We start from the raw sequence: 15,104 nt of genomic DNA on the forward strand, positions 1-15,104 counted from the left end.
TATATATATATATATATACTCTCACAGTCTCATCCCACTGATTCACATATCACACAGTCTTACTGCTGCACTTAATGAGTCCAAACTCATTCTACACTGTTCATTTACCACAAAATAACTATTTTCAGACAGCTCGGCCTTATTGCTGTATAACACTAAAACAACCAGTATACCACACACTTAAACAAACCCATACAGTAGGAGTTACTACTGTGTGGGCATGTTCAAACATTGTTCTTCTGTATATATCTAAAGCAAAGGTATGCAGTAACTTGCCAGAGGGTTATGTTTCACTGCCAATATTGTTAAAGATCATTCAAATGAATTTAGATATATGTTCATGTAAAGGATAAAACCATACTTCCATCCCCATTCCCACAAGCCACCCAGGCTATGCACCAGGAAACTCTGTGGCCAAAAATGAAGCAGCTCATTTCCAGATATACTACCAAAACACACCGGTTAGCATGCTATAAGCTTTTATCATTGTCAACTGGGCTGTTGCTACTGTGCATGTGGTTTGTGCATGTTGCTTAGGTTGAGTATTAGGTACAACATTCCATTATACTGCTTTAAACCTAATGTGACTGACGCAATATGCTGACTGATGGCACACATTTTACATTATGTTTCAAAAAGGCTGTGCTGTTTAGGCCTGAATTGTATTTGCATGCTTATGAATTGTATTTGCTGTCTTTTACTAGAGATAAAAGTGAAATGAAAATGGATTTGAGTAATTATAACCTCAGCAAGTTTGGCAGGCATTGTTTGCATCTATTGGGTCTCAGGGCTGAAACAGAGTTGAAGGCATATTCTGATATACAGAGTAAGGGGCTTAAGGGACCTCTGGTCTATTGCAGTAGCTATATTAGCGTCCTGCTTAAGAATACAGTTGAGCTTTAGTGCTACACTAACCTGGCATGAATCAGGCTTTTGGCTTTTTTTGTCCTTCCTGACTTTTGAGGTGTGCCATTTCTGGTGCAATTTAATTTAAGGATATTTGGACCGCATCACAGTCCAGCCCAGCCCACAGCTGGCATGAGAAGGAATATGCAAAGGAGTATTTGATTCTCATAGACTCCCAGCAAAGATGTTTGGAAGAGCTCGATAAGCCTGGAAGAGCTGGATACAGTCTTGCCGAGGAACTGCCTGCCATCTATCTGACGGCTGACATGATATGCAGCGCGCTGCATCTGAAAAAAGGATAAGCAGCCTGACCCAGGATGCTTAACGTTGGACGTAGCCTACACTACCCTGGAGGAGAATGACTAGCGCGAGAGGATGGGCGCAGCACGGTTCTCAGAGCAGTAACGCTATTCCTCCAGTCCGTCCTGGTCATCACGCTCTCGTATTCTACGCGTCTATCAGTAGGCTAGAGCAATGCCATTGCCAACGAGATGTCGAGTCAAAAGGAAATGGCATACCCATAGCTACCAAGAGTTTTATAAGATATGGCAAGAGCATTCTCAGTCAAATACGAGGTCACGTGTTGTAACGTTAGCCTACTAAGCACAAGAACACGATAGCCTATGCAAGTTTAGTAACAGGGGAGATAGGTCCGTGACGTGTAATGGAAAGAAACGCACAATGATGAAGGTGCAATTGGCTTCTACATTACGCATAATAAAATAACGGTGATTGTAAGCCAGTAACTTTCCAATATTGCATATCTGGATTTGTAAAAACACGCAGCCGAGTGTAGGACCACCGCGCACGCGTCTAGATAACGTTAAAGCATATGCTACAGTCCACAAGCTTTCTTTTCGTCACGCAGTGTAAAGACCCAAGCATTCAATGATGAACTGAAGAACGTGATTGTTTTGTGGTGTAGAGGTCATACATACCTGAATCACCTCCGTCCATCCCATAACTGACACCGATGACGGTCTCCGTATCATCGGGCACTAGAGCCGCAGATGATGTAGTGCCTTGCCCGAACTCCGATAGCCTCGCTGCTCCTTCCATTTAACTAGCTCAGATAGGGCTTTGTTGCGATGGATTGATGAAAGATGTTTGCTCACTGTCATCTGGACTGTGCAAAAACAGACTATCTACATGCTAGCATTCCATCTCCCAGTTTCGACCTTCATTCTCTCTTTGGCACATCACCTCGGTATCTCCGAACAGCATACAGACTTCCCACCGACAACCACTCGACGCAGCTGTCCCACACACTGTCCAACCAAGGCTTAATACGCCAGTAGCGTACCTACGTCACTTACGCGGGTAGGTTTTCATCATCTCATAAAATTGTATTTCAAATGACGACAATTTATCTAGCTCTCATTGCCTATTACATTTGTAAATTAATGTAACATAAATAAAATGCAATTCAACACAGACGACAGGCATTAGGCCTAGTTTAACCATCAGATGGAGAATCGGTGTACCGCCAAAACGTTGCCTAAGACAGAAAAAAAAACATTTGCCACCTAAAGAAGATATATTCTATGGATTTTAATAATCATGTGTCTTTTATTTTATTATTTATGCGTCTTAAATAATTCTGAATAAAACAGATAGGCTAGTCCATGGTGAATGAAAATATTTCAAACAATGCCGCCTCCTATAGGCCGTTCTGTGCATTAAGCCTAGACTACTCATCCTACAAATAGGTTTCTTCTCATAATACAACCCTTCAACACACAATACAAAAAGTTAAGCACAATTCATGAAAAAGATGCAACCACATTTTCATCACAATTTCATTGGGAAAACCTAAAAGTTTAGTTAAATAAAATAAAACTTTATTTAGGGACAGTACTTTAATCCTAAAAGTATTTTCATTAATTTCAGTCAACAAAAACTACATTATTATAGTCAGGGGCCCAAAACTGATATTAAAACTTTGTCGGACACTTTTTGGTATACAAGCATACAACCTATCCCGTATTAATATTTAACATGTGTTCAGGTTGTCAGCTTAGAAAATGTGTTTTTGGGCATTTTAACACTATACTCTTAAAAATGGTAAAAGTGGATCCCCCCCCCCCCCCCCTTCCATTTTCTTCCATGTTACCTACTGTAATTTTGGCAAATGTGCAATGTAATCCAATTTATATGCAAGCATGATATCAATAAATACCACAAGAGTATCACACCACAAGGGGCACTGTTGTGTCAGCACAGCTGTGATTTCGCATGAGGCAGCAGATCCAGAGAAGATGATCAACAGTCTGAACAAAACTTTATAAAGGAGTGAATCACACAATCACACAACAAATTATAGTCAGGGGGCCAATTCTGAAAAGGGCTTCGGTTAAGACTTTTGAGGACATGTTTTGCTGCAAGCTGTCACCCTATGTTTTTAGTTACTGTAGAAGACACCGATAGGTAAGATATTAGGGTGGTAGGGTGGTTGTCAAGCTGATTTTTTTTGTATGACAATTTCAGGCCAATTTTTGGTTTCCTGCTCAACATGACATGCCAACAATAAATGTTGAATATCTCCACAACCACAAGGACACACATAAAACCATAAAAATACACATAAAAATGGTATCAAATAAAAACCAACACTCATGGGATGCCTGCTGATGTGAACATGTATTGTACAGTGTAAGAGGCAACAGAACTAGAACATGAAAAAAAACCCCAATCTCTACCTAAAGAGAACCAGTTTTCAAAGTGAATATTAGCTTGGAAACATAACATAGTATCCCACAATCTCTATCAATCAGTACCCCTATCTATGGGAATGAGTTAAGCAAGTTTAAATCTTGTAGGGAGAGACAGTGCAATGCTGCACAAGTTATAATACTTTAATGTCAGGGCGGAAATTTAGAACTGTAGATGGTGGTCTATGGTGCTATTTGACTTCATTAAAGTACCAGGTTGTACTTCGTAAGTTCGTTATTGTAATTACTGAACATAGTTTTACATTTGGAAGCATTTCAGACATTTTTAAACATTTGAAGTAAAAAAAAAAAAATCGGTAGGGAGCAAATTGATCTTGACAGTGGTCCTACTGAAGAAAAACACACAGGAAAGACTTCAGCAAAGCTTAACAGGCAGTGAGATGGATGAACACTTCAAGCAAAAGCAAAAGGAGTACGGCAAAGGACTATTACATGGGTGTTCCAACCAACCCCGTGCCTGGGGCAGGTTGGCACATGTGCACAACCCCACTTTAATAATATATAACAAGGGATCATTTTTGACATTGAAAATATACAGTATTTAGCTGAGATCCTAAGCTTTCATAGCCTAGAAATCTAGACGCACCCTAGCGGCAGCAAATTACATTTGCTGCCAGGGCTGGTCTAGCAACTCTCCGTTGGCTTGTGAGCTCGGAAAATTAAACTTCTATCAGGCCAATGAAATCGTGTATAGAGTCGTTAGGCGGGCTTAACATAATGATTGATGGCAGAGTTGCAACGGTTTGGCTTGAATTCCCTGCTACTTGAAAACAAATAAGATAATGTTGCTGTTGGCGAACAGTGTGACATGAGTTAAGCTTTTATTAAGTTGGCAAAAGTTTGAACTAGCCAACTAGCTCCGCTGGTGGGAAACGCATGGGACTCACAGCGCTGTCCTATTGCGTGCTGAGGGAATTTGAAAGACAACTGATTATCCCGCCCCTCGGACTGAGCACTGCGAACAGTGAGTGCCCAGACCCTACATTTTAATGTGGGTCTGGCTCGTCAGGCTAAAGCTTTCAGTTAAACACAATTTGACCACTTTAACGCATAAGATGGAGAAATATAACCGAGAGTGAAAAGTGTTCCAACCAGCCCCGGTCTCCCCTAGTAATAACTATATAATAGTCGTATGGCAAAGGTACTGTATGTTTTTCCCCATCCAAGCAGTGACACTCAGGTAGGCAGCCAACAGAAGGCACCCAGGGACCATGCCATGTGCTCAATCTGAGTCCTGGTCAGGGACACAAAAGAAGAGTTTACTGTTTTGATAATGAATACCTTCCCAATACAAAACATGCATGCATGCATCCAAGGGCATAATCTAATTTTTTTAACCTTTATTTTACCAGGAAGGTCCCATTGAGACACAGTGACTCCTCTGCCAGGGAGTCCTGGTCAAGATGGCAGCAATTCAATTAAAATCTAATCTACAAAACAGGAAAAACAATATCATGCCAAATAATCTGAAACAATATAGTTGCATGGCAAAACTCAATAATAATGATGTGAGTAGCTGAGTATTCTTGCACCAAACTGCACAGGCACACCCACATGCCCCACTGTAAAATATTCCACTTTGACGACATCAACACTGCCTGGTACTGCACTGACTTCTACTTTCCTTGCATCCACATATCGTCAGCTCCAAGCACCTGGCCTGTACAGGTTCTTTGGTTAAAAGCTGGAGGACAAGCATTCCAACCTTCATGTGCCAACCACAACTGGTTGGTGAGGGCAACTGTGGATGGGTCACTAGTGACTGTTAAAAAACCTTTGTTTGATAGTGGGCCCTCATGAGGTGCAGAGACAAGGCATCCTGAGTTGGTGGCCAAGTATCCACATTGGCTTTCACTTTCCGAAACAGGGCACAGCGAACATCATGGATTGAAGTGCTGGTTATTTTTGGATCATACAGTTTGCAGACAAACTGTCCTGCTGAGGATAGAATAGCTGGTAGAGTTAGACCGATATATCAGTTTGGCCGATATATCGGCCATTTTTTGGCATTTTTAAACGGTTTTGCCGATAGTTGTCCAAATGTGTCTTTTTGTGTTTAATCCAACATACAGGTTCAAATTTACTGTCACTATTTTTTAATTATTATTTTGATAAATTACTTGTTTTGTAGCCTAATTTGAATATTTGCAGTAGCATTACACTGATGTTTCTCACACTATTCCCTGCACTTCTCTCACAAAACGAGTCAGCTGTCAGCATTCAAGGTTTGCATGTCGTGTGTGTTTCCCATGAAAATACTTTTAGGATTAAAGTGCTGTCCCTTAATTCCCAATTTCATTGGGAAAACCTAAAAGTCCTCAGACTTAAGGGACAGTACTTTAATCCTAAAAGTATTTTCATTAATTTCATTCAACAAAAACTACATTTCTCTTTATATTAAAAAACAACTTTGTAGACTACATCAACACAAATGTCCTGGGAGAATAGATTGTTTTCTTACATCACAAAACAGCCCAACAAACAGAATGTATTTTTTCACATCAAATATTAAGTGATATAGAGTCACAAAGATCTGAATTGTCTTTCACTACTGAATCATGTTTTAAATAGTGAATTTTAATTGTTACAATCAAACCGCAGATACAGGATCCTGCGGTTTTATAAGATCAGACTGAAGTACTCTTTTACCAACAAGCTCATCCTTGATCCTTGACAAAATTCAGTTCACAAAGAGTTTAAACCAAGACCAAGGGCGCGGGAAGGGGGGTGCTGAGGGTGCTGCAGCACCCCCTGCTGGCAGGAGATAGATTTAAAAAAAAATATTATATATATTTTTAAATAATTACTAATTCGCTGTCTGACATTATTTATATTTTTGTATGTGAAATGATGAGTCAAATAGCAAAAAAGGGTTATGGATAGGTTCGAATATAGGCTACTAAAAAAACTAAAAACAGTTATAGAGATCAACGTGAACGTGAGTCAGTTACTGTAAGAACCGTAGCGTGGTTTCATCTATGTCAGGGATATTCAATTAATCTTCAGCAAGGTCCAGTTACGGAAAATTTCCTCAAGCAAAGGTCCGGAGCATCATAATGTTTAGGCTATGTATATGTATGTATGTATAATATATATACAGGGGCGGAGCCAGAGGGGTGGCTCCGGGTGGCACAGGCCACCCTTGAGATTCGATTGGCCACCCCAGGTGCCACCCCAAATCCTAGTCTACGATTGGCCATTAACATGGTGTAAGGCGGGACCTTTCTTGATGCACTTGCAGCAGTCTGAAGTGTCAGACGTCAGAAATGTAAGTGGCAAACACACTTGCCTTTATTGGCCTGCGGCACAATTGAACTGCGGAACGAAAGGTTTCCCCAATTAGGAAATACTCCTTAATACGCAACTTTGTAGGCTTAACAGAGGTAGCCTGAATATCGTGCCTATGACGATGACAGCTTTAAAAAAAAAAAAAACATTTATTTCACTTGTCTCGCTGGATTGAAGGCAGAATGTGGGCTGTTGCGCAAATAATTATAATTATAAAAGTGCAAAACAATGAATGCAGCACTGGTGCTGACTTGTAATTTGCCCAGAGTTGTTGTGATCAGAATATTGAGATTCAGGCAGATAAGTTTCTTGAGAACTTTAGTCATCTGATTCAAACCATAGACTGTAAAAAATAGATTCAAACACATGGAAGTCATCCAATTCAAACACATGGAACCGGTTATGTGGTTGCCCTGCAAGAAGTTGCACCATGTGCAACGTGCACAATGTTTGCACACATCCACAATACACTCCTTCATACCAACCTCAAGTTTCTTGAGAACTTTAAAGTTCTTAAGAAACTGATGATTAATCATCTAATCGGAAGACATGGAACCGGTTATGGTTGCCCTGCAACAAGTTACCCCACATGAACATTTTATTAATAATTTGCCCAGACTTGTTGTGATCATAATATTGAGATTCAGGAAGATGAAATTGCTCACATACACAATACACTCCTTCATACCAACCTCAAGTTTCTTGAGAAAATAAACAAATAGACAAAAAAGCAGGTCAAATCTATTGTAACAGCTACAAAAATAGATGGCCATAGAGTGGGGGAAATGTCTTGGATGAGTATATTTTGTATATCTTCATTTACAGTAATATAATAAAATTGATTATATTTTAATGTCCCCATGATGGAATTTGTTTTAGAACAGCATAGCCCAGTGACAGACAACTTAGATAATTAAATTTAATATGTTTGTATTACATTTTATTCAAATACAAAGACATTTTATGTGAGAGTAGGGTATTTGTGTTTTTTTTTTTGTCCTTCAATTTATGAGTATGGTGTTTGCATCTGGTTTCCCTAATGTATTTGTGCTAATTTCACATCTTGAGCCTGTTTCTGTTTATCTGGATGTTTTGCCTCATGCCACCCTTGAATCAGTGCCTCACTAGTGCCACCCTTGTTAAAAATGTCTAGAATCGCCACTGTGTATAATATTAGGATGGATGGATGGAGCCTATAGTTGTAGATAGATAGATACTTTATTGATCCTCAAGGGGAAATTCAAGAAGATTGTAGGCCTAGGCCTAATGTTTAATGTGAAATAAAATAAGTAGCCTAAAAGGCAACATTCGAAATGAGGAGAAATAAGGCAAGATAAGAGTGATTGGGGAGAAAAACTGAGTAGCCTTGGCTATTTTTAAGATCTTAACGTGAACTTAAAATCAAATTTGAGCTGAGACAAGGCTGGTTCCTTGAACCCATTAATCAGCAAGTTTAATTTTTTTTTTTTTTTTTTATGTTGACCCGAAATCCTGGAAACCCAGGAACATGTTGGGCAGTGAATAGGCTACATGTCAGCTTAACTAGATTGTGGTGGATCAATCATATTGCATTCTTAAAGAAGCCCTATGCAGGTCTGGTTGTTCCTTCGCTGTTTCTGGGTTTTCGCCTGATTTGGGCCCGCATTATTCACGACATAGCTCCCCCTGCAGCTTCGGTAGTGACTGCTACGCTAAACCCCCAATAGCTAGCGAGCTAGCATCAATAAACCAGGCTAAACACATAGGGCTCACAATAAAACGGTCGAGCAAAAATCACATTACAAAAACGAAGTTCACCCAAAGGTAGGCTACTTACAATTTCAACAGCAACAAAGCCAAGTCGGAGTCCGTTTTGCAGTCTTCTTGGAAACTACAATCTGACTACATTTTCGAGTATTTCCGCCGAGTTACATCCGGATGTACAACCGTTACCAGAAAGTTGCATATTCGGTTTTTCCGCGGAGAAGCACTAGGGGGAGACGAAGCACCCACAAACGACCCAAAAAGTGTTGTAGAACCATCAGAACGACTCTCAACCTGCATAATTAAGGTAATTTTTGCTAAAATTGTTGCATAGGGCCTCTTTAAATCGTAAAATATTCTGTGGTCTCAGTTCAATGTTGAATGAGCCTAGTCTAGCCTACCCTATGCTTGCTCAATATGTTTTGTCTAGTTAAGGTGCTTCAAATTGGCGCTTTTAAAAATCGCCTGTCTCAGAATAGAAGAGGTCCAGGGCAATTCTGCGCAAAACTGTCACATCCATATTTAGCCTACCTGGCGTTACGGACGTGACAGTTTTGCGTGGTATTGCCCCCGTATCGTTAGCCTATATAAAGCTCTGTTCTCGCTGTCTAGCTTCCTCCTCTTTGAGCAATCGATGATATAACTTATCGTTAACTTAGATATCCATCTGATTGTTTCTCGTCCCGTCTCCTCTCCTCGCTCGTTTCAGGCTATCAGTCTCTTCCCCATAGGCTACTTTACTCACTGACTCGACTTTATCAGAATTCACAGATTTCACTGGCTGAGTAGCAGCAAGCGAAATGATGGTTCCTGAAGCTCCTGAAGTAAATGCTGTTATCCTAACCAACGAAACATTTAGCGCAGATTTGAAATCTTACGTGAAAATCTAAATTAGGCTATTATGGTCTGGGTCCGGATAGGATCACGTCACGGTCCGGACTCGGACCGCGGTCCGCCATTTGGTGATGCCTGGATCTATGTGATAGTGTAGGCGGCCTACGGTTGATATAGGCCTACATATTCTATGCGATTTACACGTTCAAAAAAACATGGATACGCTGAAAGAAACGTTAATTGTGTTTTACAGTTTTGCAAAAATAATAAACGCATAGCTAGTGAAATCATTTCACTATCCTAGTCGCTAAGATAAGTAATTTTCCTTAGCTATAGCCTGAAATAGGCTAACGATGTCAAGTGCGCTTCTGTGGGGTTAGGGTGGGCGCAGTGGACTCGGAGTGCTGTCGCGGAACATTGGAATTTGTGGCTGCCCAGGACTTTTATAAAACTTCTCGCCATCACCCGCACTAAAATGACGTAATCTATCTAATCTAATCAATCTACTTGTCTATTTGGTTCTGCCCCATTCAAATGTATTTGTCAATTTATCAGCACCCTTCTTCTTACATATTTTGTATATCTTTATATCTTCCTTGGGCTTTACTGATATTGCTATTATTATAAAGCAATTGTATTTACAATAAAGAATGCTCTTACAATGTTTTGTTATTTTATTTGTCTGTCTTACAGCATTAATGTGTTGTTTACCATTATCTATTATAATGCAAGACGCTTTGGTTAAAACCACCTGCTGAGTGTCAGAACACATATAACCGTAACACATCTCTAACACAACTTTAACAAAACAACAATTAGCCAGAACAGAAACATCAGATTCAATATTTTATTAGGCTCAAACAATTTCAAACCCAGTGTTTTAGTGCAGGGGGAATTAGTTCAGCCCTGTCTCCTGAAGGTTTGCTGGTTGCAAGGGGCCACCCCATGGTTATGCACGCCAGTTTCATCAGGCCTGACCTCCCTGACAGACAGGTTTACAGTCAGGCCGTCATTCAGTTGGGCAGTGGCACCCACACGGCCAGCCAGCCCCAGGAGAATAAGGGAGAGTGGAGGGAAGTGGGGGGTCGGACCGGAAGCTCTTTACAGATACTTGGGCAGATCTTTTTCCACCGTCTGTCAAAACACACACAGACACACACCAAGATATGAAATCAATATGAAAAGAACACATGAACAAGAAACACAACCATCTAACTAAAGACATTATGTTTATGTTACTCGCAATCTCTGTCTAAAATGACTTACAACAATAAACATTACATTATCCTTAAAGTAAAAAGTTTAAAGTAAAGCCAAATAGCCTACATTTAAATAGTGAACAATAGTAATAATAGTAATATTAACAGTAATAATTAACAGTAATAATAATAATCAATCATCATCATCATAGTATACTACTACTACTACTACTACTACTAATAATAATAATAATAATAATAATAATAATAATAATAATAATAATGTGCAAGGTAGTGATTACATAAAATGTACACTTTCAACTTACACTTGGATCATCCATGGGACCATACCTCTTCACAACCTGCCCCTCACGGTCAATCAGGAACTAAAAGCACAGCAGTAACAAAACTGGCTGCATGATCTTTACTACCATTAGTTAAAGACATATCCTACTCAAAATACCACTTGATGGATGCATAGAATTAAGAACAAATTAGCTAGATATATTTACCTTGGTAAAATTCCACTTGATGTTGCTATGAAAAATAAACATTGTAACATCAGATTAGAGTGAAGTGACAGGTAAACTCCCACATGTGCACTAGCTGAAAGAATTGATTGGTAAAATTTTGGCAATATGCCAGTTAAAAATGGCTGCCCATCTGCAACCTTCCCAATACTGGATGTAAACACATTAGAATGTATAGCTGACCCTCCCCGCCATACCTGCGTTTCATCTGACTGTGGTGTTCATGGCCACTGGTGTATTACGGCCTGGACCCAGGACGTCTGAAATACTAGTCTATCTATCTTATTTAAGTAATGGCAGACTCTCTTGAGCCTTCCTCTTTCATCAACAGCACACTGGTCTTGTGTTCAATAACACCACAGATTTCTCCCCCTGTTTACACACATTTCTTAAGAAGTTTGTCCAAAATCTGATAAACCTGTCTCACTCTACATTACATAAAACTATGATGAAGTGATGAAAAGTGAAAACACAGACAAAAAGAAAATAACCTTTGAGCCCATTTCAAAACTATGGTCAGGGGCGGCCCAATTTATACTCGCAAACACAGAATGTCTGTGTTTACTAAAATGCTGAGGTTGGCAACATGAAGGAGTATGTGCTGAAGGAACTCACTTCCCAAGCATTCCTTTCCCCTTGGGCTGATCCTTCATCCACTTCCATAGGGGGTGGGCATTGTCACCATTAACATCAATCTTGCTGAAGAGGTCAAACTCAGCATTGTAGCCTTTGGCAAACTCTTTGATCTCAGCTTCTGTACCAGGTTCCTACAGTGATGGGGACAAGAACCACATCTTCAGAGTGTCATCTGGGTACATTCAATTGTAGACCGCCTCATCAGTCCTCACGCTACATATTAATCTGCACATTTACCTTCTCAATTTACTCCATTTTTGCACCACATAACTGTCAAATGTAACAAGAATTACTTGTCTCTCACTTTAAATGAATGGAATGTTGATGCCAGACAGTTCAACTTACACCAAAGAAAATCTCTAAATTGATCATAATCATAGTGAATACTGGTGGTGAAGAGTCCAAACCTAACTGTTGTGTAGTAGCATGAATTGAATCATGAGGAAATGAGTGCTAAAGTGCAGTAAAAGCAAAATATCAAAATAGAGAACCTAAGCTTGACACCAAAGATTGTTCAGTGATCTCCAAAATTATAATAATTGTATCACACCCTCAACCAAAAGTAACATCAGATCCTCAACCACAATCATAACATGGACTTTTAATCCCTCACTATACTCAAACACCTCAGGCTCCATCAGTCCCTAACTATTTCAATCCCTCTGACTGGTGGGGCCCTCATTTGAATGCGGTTTGATATCGGTTTCTTCTTTACCTGACTTCCAAACTGGTTGCAGGGAAAGCCCAGGATGCGTAAACCTTTCTCAGCATACGTGGCGTGCATTGCCGCAAACTGAGTGTAGTTTACGCCAGTCTTGCCTCACTTGGAGGCAACGTTTGTGATAATACAAACATACCCTCTGAGACAAAGAAAACAATATGAACATTAACACAACTGTAGACTACAAGCAATACGGGAGTAATCACACTTCAGTAGTCCTTTGTGCATTTGAACATATTATAATAAGGGTTATGTTAATGTCCAGCAGTCACAACTTTTACTGGTATTGAAAAAGGGAACTGAAAATGACCTTAAAGTATTGGAATTTGTGAGGTATTCAGAGATCACTTACTTGTATTTTTCAAGAGATACCTCATTTCCATCTATGTCCTTTGCTGAGAACTCATAAATGGATTTGGCACTCCGCCAGTCACTCCCCTGTGCACACTGCATGTCAAAGTATGTGCAAAGAAAAGTGGTCAGGGGAGAAGATCGGAGAAATCTCTTAAAAAAGGAAATGACTGATAATGCCCATTTCAAAAATCTGGGAGTGGCTCAAGACCAATTGTGCAATCTCTGGACTTTACACAGAGAAATACAATGACTACAACTCTAGGCCCACTGCACGTTAACAGTTCCTGGACCACTATCCCATGCACCCTCATGTCCACCTCGTCCAGGGATTTAACTGGCTTAAAGGAAAATTCCGGTTTTAGCACTTTAAGGCCCTTTTCTGGTTTGTTTTGGAAGGACTAGAGTGGTCGACACCGAAATTTTGACGATTGGTCCTGTCTCGACTTTTCTGACTAGTTTTGAATCGCCTTTTCACTTCTCAGGGTGGCTGGCAATGGGCATGTAGTAGGCTACTCAAACATGTCCTAAAACAACCCTGTTCGTTTTCAAAACTGTGTTCGTTGATGTTCCAAAACAAGTAGCGTAGCGAAATACAGTTTCTGTCGTCTTTTATTTGGCATTTTGTAAAATCCCATTGATTTCTGTCATTGCACGTTGATATTACTGCGCCACGTCTATGCTTCAGGTTCAAATACGAATCATACATTGCGCCGATATATTTGCTTTTAATAGTCAACGAACTCCACTAAACACTTGGTGAGTTGCACAGTTTTGAAAACGAACGTTAAGGGTTGTTTTAGGACATGTTTTAGTAGCCTACTACAGTATGCCCATTGCCAGCCACCCTGAGAAGTGAAAAGGCGATTCAAAACGAGTCAGAAAAGTCGAGACAGGACCAATCGTCAAAATGTCGGTGTCCACCACTCTAGTTCATCCAAAACAAACCAGAAAAGGGCCTTAAAGTGCTAAAAACCGGAATTTTCCTTTAAGAGACGCAATACACACAAATGTTGAAGGTGGTAATGGTGAGCCTAAACAGATTCTACACTAATCCTTTACTGGAAAAAATAGGCCTCTGAAGACAAAAACACAGCTGTAAACTTTTTTTTTTTTTATGGAATAATTAATTATTGGTCATTTCTACATCAGGGCCTCACAACAGTCCCCGATATTTTGATATCAGTAGTAAAGACCGACTACTTCGCACCCTAGAAGAGTAAACTTAGTAGGCCTAATCATTTGGCTGGTGATATCCAAGAGCTAGTGTGTGAATTTGGGATGTGTTAAAAATCCATATCCCTGCTGAGAAAGGGGGAGAATCGATTATACAGCAATCAGGATGAGATAAATTAACATTTCGCAAATCAATCAACAACATTACACGCATTTTTGACGTTACTAAAACGTGAATATGAGTTAGTGTCTTGGAGATATACAAATCTAAACTGCACCTAAACTGCACATCACTAGTTACACAACGTAAGATAAGGACTCGCCAGCTATTTTCGCCTCAGTAAACCGAGCTACAGGAGATGCAGATATGTTTTGTCATATATATTAAGGCAGTTATTTGTTCTTGTTTGATTTCTCTACGAGAGAACACTAAGCTGTCTGTTTATGTTAACTCTGGACAGGACCGACCAACGCTAACGTGACTGGACTGATTACAGCTACGTACACTACACCTACACTACACCGCGTCCACAAAAATAGCTTTATGCTTCCTTGACCCCTATGACATTAGCCTATCCAGTCGTACTCATAATAGTAAATTTACTTCTCCAATACATGCATTATTATAACAAGCAAGGTACGCGTTCTACTTACCATTGCTCTGTTTACCCCTTTACACCAGACGAGCGCTGAACACACTAACGTTCGCTGAATGAGCCACATTATCAACTCTGTCAGCTGAGGGTCCGCCCAATTATAAATTCATTGCTGCACTGTACTGCCAGACAATAACCAGAATTAAAACAATTGTATATATATATATATCTTTATTAAAACACAGTGATAGTTTCACTATTACTACTCTTTTTTATTATTACTCTTCCTCTTATAAAGGATGTATTTTAAATTGCCATCTGAATGATAAGAGCATTACAGGCGAAAGCGCAGACAACTGGATTGGGTCCATACTTGGGCCCTACAGATCAAA

The 15,104-nt window shown here is 39.8% G+C and overlaps 2 protein-coding genes across 2 annotated transcripts in view; both read right to left on the minus strand.

Annotated features, from left to right (window-relative positions):
- Nucleotides 1-2,128, minus strand: part of LOC143133403 (uncharacterized) — a 44,224-nt gene extending 42,096 nt beyond the window's left edge. The window contains exon 1 of the mRNA XM_076293167.1: nt 1,845-2,128. Within this exon, the coding sequence (XP_076149282.1) occupies nt 1,845-1,965 (121 nt within the window). The 5' untranslated portion in view covers nt 1,966-2,128. The remainder of the gene's footprint in view (nt 1-1,844) is intronic.
- An 8,208-nt stretch (nt 2,129-10,336) lies between these two features.
- Nucleotides 10,337-14,860, minus strand: LOC143134063 (phospholipid hydroperoxide glutathione peroxidase-like). Its single transcript, XM_076294136.1, has 7 exons — nt 14,771-14,860; nt 12,942-13,036; nt 12,584-12,728; nt 11,848-11,999; nt 11,215-11,239; nt 11,029-11,088; nt 10,337-10,637 (listed from the first exon to the last, which is right to left on the minus strand). The coding sequence occupies exons 1-7, from the start codon at nt 14,837-14,839 to the stop codon at nt 10,605-10,607; spliced, it is 579 nt and encodes a 192-aa protein (XP_076150251.1). The 5' UTR covers nt 14,840-14,860; the 3' UTR covers nt 10,337-10,604.
- Between the last annotated feature and the right edge of the window lie 244 nt (nt 14,861-15,104).

The sequence above is a fragment of the Alosa pseudoharengus genome, unplaced genomic scaffold (assembly GCF_046254945.1).
Source record: "Alosa pseudoharengus isolate Yale_2024_CS ecotype anadromous, Long Island Sound unplaced genomic scaffold, YU_APseudo_1.1 YU_APseudo_1.1_scf_2, whole genome shotgun sequence".
NCBI lineage: Eukaryota > Metazoa > Chordata > Actinopteri > Clupeiformes > Clupeidae > Alosa > Alosa pseudoharengus.